This window comes from Cariama cristata, unplaced genomic scaffold (assembly GCF_000690535.1).
Source record: "Cariama cristata isolate BGI_N322 unplaced genomic scaffold, ASM69053v1 scaffold23340, whole genome shotgun sequence".
NCBI lineage: Eukaryota > Metazoa > Chordata > Aves > Cariamiformes > Cariamidae > Cariama > Cariama cristata.
In genome coordinates, this window is record NW_009596678.1 from 35197 (window position 1) to 41236 (window position 6040).

The following is a 6040-nucleotide window of genomic DNA, read 5'->3' on the forward strand; positions in this document are numbered from 1 at the left end:
CATGCCTGCTAAATATACAGGTGAGTAACAACCACCCAGCCCTGCCTGCCCTCACCCTTTTAGAAACAAGATAATACCTACAGGGGAAAGGCAAAGCCGGTACTTCTGCTGTGGAGCTTATGGGAAGTTGTGGATTAGGGCAAGCTAGTCAGAGTTTCATGGCTACACTTGTCCAATCTGGTAGTCTAGTAAAAGGCTGGTCTCTGAAAAGGTCTTCTCCCTCCCTTAGGGTTTGAATTCACTCTCTTCCGTGTGCCATTATTTAGACATGAATGAGGGTTTATACTGGGAGTGGGGATCACCACCTATCTGACCTACCTTTATAGTACAGCTCCACAGGTCCCCTGTGGATGCTGACTAGATGCACAGCTATCTTGCTTTCCTTCCCATCAGAAGATGGGCAATAGTCTTCTCCTAAGCTGGAAGCTTCAGGGAGAACCTGTAAAGGGAACAAGGAGTTTGAAAGACATGTTTTTGACCCCACAGGCAGATTATGTTCTGTGCAAAAAGTACTGGGAGATTTGGACTGAAGGTTTGTGTCTGCCTCTAGTTCCTAAAGTGCCTGGGGCAGGGGTAAGGGGTCCAGTGTAAGAAGAAGAGGAGGCCACATAATGAGACAGTGTTCCCTCTTCTCAGGTGTTTGAGGCGCTGCAGGGGCTGGTGTCTAAGGGCCAGGAGAACGGTCACCCTGGGCAGCCGAAAGCAGAGCTTCGCACAAGGAATATTAACAAATCAAATGAATACGGTAAGATACTTCTAAGGGCAGGCGTTTAACATTGCCCCTTGTGGTTTTGGTCTCCTCCTTTCCTCTCTTCTTGTTTGTAAAAGCCATTGAGAAATGAGCATGAGGTGCTTGCCCTGTCTCTTCTCCAGCCATCAGAAGGTAGTGCAAGGAGAGGCACTGGTGTGTGCAAAGCTCCTTCTAGACATGACAGAGCAAGGATGACACACGTGGGCTCTCCAGAAATAGTGCCAATGAGGGAGCTTTACAAGAAGAGACTCCCCTCTCCTCCTCCTCTTAGGTTTTAAAAAGTGTAAGGTTCATTCACCACATGAGTTTTGGCCACAGGGAAAACTGATCTTGAGTTCACAGAAGCAAAGGCAGCAATTTTGGGCCCAGGAGATCAGCCACGGTGCTCTGATGCTGGCAGAACACATAGTCTTTCGGACATATAGCCCTGTCCAACGGCCTGTTCTTTTGGACTAAATCTCCCTCTGGTCATTCTCCTGCCTTCCAGAAGTATTTACTGAAAACACTCCTGAAAGTGTGCTGGGTTTATAGTGAGCATTTTTCTGGATGGTGCAATGTAACCAGCTGGGAAGCGGGGATGCACAGGCTGCCCATCAGTTTTGCAAAACTGAAAAAGCCCCAGTACTGGCCAGCACCGATCCCGAACTGGGCAAAGCCCGAGCAGTGGCTGCAAGCAGAGCAATCCCTTTTCATGAAGTCAGGCTTGTAACTGACTCAGGCTCAGAGGTTTCCAGAGGACAGCGGTTTCCCTAATAACACGTGGTTCAAATAAAAAAGCCCTTATGACCTACCTATTCTGAAACTAAAAGGGAGATTTTTCTGTGCTTACTAGATTGAACCACAGTTTTCCTGTTGCAAAGAATGAAAAGCAAACCTCATCTTGCACATCTCTAGGCAATGAAGCTTAAAGCAACTTCTTTGGGAAAGGCAGTAAAAGTTCTCGGTGAAACTGTGCCACTCCTGTCCCAATACACTCATAAAAGTAGGATTTTCAGAAAAATTTGCTGTTGGATGAGGAATCCCATTCTGAAGTTGTACTGGGAAAATTATTTGTCTGGAGTACTGAAGACTGTTTAAGGTCACTAGATGCCTGGCCAATTAAATCAATGAGAAGTAGGAGACAAAATGCCTTTTAAAATTCTGGCTTAAGTATTTGGCTGTCTTCTGTAAAGATCAGGCATTTGATGGAGCTGGGCAGTGCATTTATAAGCCTGTAAGGAGACAAGGGAAGAGGCCGGTACTCACGTACAGGCAGAGGGGTTGTGAGCCTTTGTGATTCCCACATTGAGTCCGCCGCTTCCCTTCTTCACCTACCCCAGGAGAGCAGACCCTGCTGCTGCTTTTTCCCCTCAGTTTCCTCCTTCTCCCCTTGACAACTCCAGCAGGGTCTGCTCCGGCACTGGGGAGAACAAGCATGGCATACTAGCAGCTTCTTGCCTCAATGTCTTCTCATCCGCCTTTTTTCTTTCCTCCCTATTTGATCTAGGTCCAGCGCCTGGGAAAGAAAGTGAGAGGACCAACAGGAGACACACAGACATGATACCCAGCACTCCCCTGGTGCGGTGGATCCTGGCACTCGGCTTCCTAGCCATGACAGTTGCCGTGGGCTTATTTGCCATGTGAAAGAGCAGGACCTTCACCTTCTCTTCGTGCCTTTCCTCACCCTGAACTAATCCACCTTCCCCAGTCCTTGTGAGAGAAGTTCCCCCCAGCTGGGTACTGTGATCTTGGCTCTGCCACTAACACTAGGAGACTTTTCTCCCCAGAAATCAAAGGGAGTGCTGTAAGGGGGTTCAGGCAAAGTTTCTCCCATGCTTGGTGTAAGGTCTTCTCAGAGACAAACTTTATCACCAAAAACTAAGGGTAGAAAAGGCTAAAAACAATGGTCAAGAATTGTCATTGCTTTACAGAGTGCCTGCAAAAATCCTACCGGATCAGAAATGCAGCTTTGACATCTGTCTCTCCTCAGAAATACGAAGCTCCCCAGAGCTCTGTTTGCTCAGTTTTTTATACTGCTAGATAATACTGTGATCACTTTCTGTGGAGCCACACAGCTCCTGCAGGTTATAGACTGTTTTATATGACACTAGTAGGTCTTTGTTAATTCTTTTTCCAATCATTTTTAATTTTTAAAAAGCAGAAGATGGTTGTTGAAGATACACTGTCATTCTCTTGTCTGGTTATATAATTTATACACATAATAAACTTCAATGTAAAGTCTTCAGGCCTGGTATTTCCTATTATTAAAGCCTTACCTGGGGACAAAGGGGGTGTCTTTCTCCCTCTCAGTTTTATGTCTTTTGGAGCTGCTGCCTCCACAGACATGACACTAAGCAAAAGTGGGAGCTATCATCAGAGCCAGACTCTGCTCCCACTCAGTGCTAACAATAACCTGTTACAAGCTGGGGCAGGTTTCTTCAGCTCCTACACACTGGTCTCTATTTCTAGAAATGGCATGAAATTCTGTGAGCGTACAAAGTATTTTTAATGGATGGAAGCCATACATAAGAGCTCGTTGCTATTCTATTAAAACCAAAAAGTGACGGGACCCTCAGCTGGTCGAAACCAGGACAGCTCTCCCTGACCACTACCAGCTACAGGCTGTATTACCAGACTGCCTTTGCAAGCACTTCAGCATGAATCAGAAAAGCAAGTACGTTTTCACCACCCAGAAATGAAATGCACACTAGGTTTTTATCCTACGAGGCAGCTAAATGGGAGACATCAAGCATGCAACTGCATGCCCTCACCTAGGCAACAAACCAACCCAACTTACTCCCAGGACTCAGCACACATATAGAATCATAAAACCATTTAGGTTGGAAAGGACCTTGAAGATCATTTAGTCCAACCATAAACCTAGCATGGCCAAGACCACCACTAAACCATGTCCCTAAGCACCACGTCTACGTGTCTTTTAAATACCTCCAGGGGTGGCGACTCCACCACTTCCCTGGGCAGCCTGTTCCAGTGCTTGACAACCCTTTTGGTGAAGAAATTCTTCCTAATATCCAATCTAAATCTCCCCTGGTGCAACTTGACGCCATTTCCTCTTGTCCTATCCCTTGTTATTTGGGAGAAGAGACCGACACCCACCTTACTACAACCTCCTTTCAGGTAGCTGTAAAAAGCAATCAGGTCTCCCCTCAGCCCCCTTTTCTCCAGACTAAACAACCTCAGTTCCCCCAGCCACTCCCCATCAGACTTGTGCTCCAGGCCCTCCACCAACTTCATTGCCCTTCTGTGGACACGCTGACATGGCATGGCTAAAGACACTCCAAACACACAGCACTGCTGGAGCAGCCCACGCACACAGTTTTCTTCCCCCCCCTTTTGGCTGAGGCAGATCTGGATGGCTGACTTTGTGGCCAGCCACTGTTATGGCCATAGGCCCTATCTGCTTTGGAAGATCTTCTAACATAGGAGTCACTGCAGGAGAGGCTGCAGTTCAGGTATGGCACAGCAAGTACTGACAAGGCCATTATCTTTCATCTCAGAGTCCTTTCCTCGCTTTTTACCAGAAAACCTCTGTGATCAACCTGTCTCCATGATGCTGCCTGTTCTGGCTGTGACCTTAATCCTGAAGACATGCTTTCCTACTGATCTGTTTTAACGACCGGCACTGAACCTGCTCAAAGAGCAAGAATCAGAAGACAGGTCCTGCTGAGAATAAGCAGTGGGAAAGAGGGACTGTCATTATTTTCAGGCTCTTATCTACCTTATGTCCCTTCTGAAATCTCCTTTAATACTTCTCTATTTAGACCCATTTGCCAAGCCCTGGCAGAAAAAATAGTTAATTCTTAAAAAAGATAGTCGGATGTTTGAAAAGCAGGGATATGAGGCTTGATAGGTATTCAAATACAAGAACTTAATCATTCAAATTTATATGAAGCTCTACCTATTCAGTCCCTCTAACGCACCCCAACTAAATCATTATGTTCATTCAACCATGCTGAATAACTAAACATCCCAAACATGGAAACAAATGCCCATGAGCTCAGAAATGCACTCTACCACACTCAGCCCCTCTCCGTTGCCCAAAGGGATCGTAACTGTGACCTCAGAGTTAGGAAATCTGCATTCAAACTGACATCATCCCCTCCCTGCTCATGGCAGAAGAAGTTTGGTTCTTTGAGTATCTCACAGCTATTGCTCAACCCACACTGAAGAACTCCAGATTGAGCCTAAAGAAGTCTTCAGAAGTGAAGATTAAAGCTTTGCTTGTACTTAGCTATGATCTTTACGAATGTATCTGGTTTCTCTGCAACATAGGAGTTGGTTTCTCTGCAACGACGAGACGGTCTTTATTTTCCACCCGCTGCAGTTAAAACCGCCCTTGCAACGCACTACACTTCCCAGCTTTGTTTTCATTTAGGATGCGCCCTACCATCATTTTTGAAGGGCCAAACCGCTTGCTCAACGACCTGCCAGCCTTCCCCCAAAACTGACTACTAGTCAGGAGAAAACCATCCCGGAGAACACATATCCTGAGGCAGCAGCAGCCTGTTTGCATGCCGTCTTGGTGCTCAGCCTCTGCCATCCCTGTGGTCCCCTGGCCAGACCACCTACCCGCCATTTCCCCACAGTACATCCCACCACATCCAGGGAGTTTCTCCTCTGCCCTGCCCTCTGTGGCTGTGGGCCTGCTGCACCACAGCCAGCCAGACCAGGCCTAGGCCTAGGCCTAGTGTTACCAAAAAACTTAACCAAAAAAACTCTCTAAACCAAATGATAGTTTAGAAAGCCGACATGGGTTTTTTGCAGTGTTGGGTGCACGGGGGGGTCTTTCCTCCTCGCACGTACACCAAGTCAAATGAAGATATACAATAAAGTATTTGCATATTCATAGTACACTGCATATTCACTGCTATTCACACTTAGGATTGGTTAAAAGTTTCCTGCTTCTAATGTAAATTAGTACGCATCCTCGGTAAGCACTAATGAAGCCTTCCTATCAACTGCGCATGCTCCCCAAGCGGGGCTTTGCCCTCTTTCGGGGGGGCCATTTGAGTGGGAGGTCGCGATCTCCCACCACCACAATGACCTCTGTCCTGCTCCTCTGTGTTGTTGCTGTCTGTGGGTGGTAACGTGTCACCAGCCTGGCTCCCTTCAGGCCTAGATCTCCCTCTCTTGAGGGTCTCTTTCTGCATTCTTACCTACTAACTTAGGTAACAGGGTCCCTTTTTATCTTTTGTTCTTTGTTTTCTTAATGCTTCCCAACTTTGGGATGCCAGGCTAAAGAAGGTGCCTGTTTTTCTGCTAATTTAACTAAACTGTTTAACCCTTTGG

The 6040-nt window shown here is 46.7% G+C and overlaps 1 protein-coding gene across 1 annotated transcript in view; it reads left to right on the forward strand.

Moving 5' to 3' along the window:
- Window positions 1–2971, forward strand: part of HMOX1 (heme oxygenase (decycling) 1) — a 6337-nt gene extending 3366 nt beyond the window's left edge. Inside the window, exons 3-5 of the mRNA XM_009707116.1 lie at window positions 1–20; window positions 637–745; window positions 2238–2971. The exon at window positions 1–20 is cut by the window's left edge and continues 496 nt beyond it. Coding sequence (XP_009705418.1) covers window positions 1–20; window positions 637–745; window positions 2238–2374 — 266 coding nt within the window. The 3' untranslated portion in view covers window positions 2375–2971. The remainder of the gene's footprint in view (window positions 21–636; window positions 746–2237) is intronic.
- Window positions 2972–6040: the final 3069 nt, after the last annotated feature.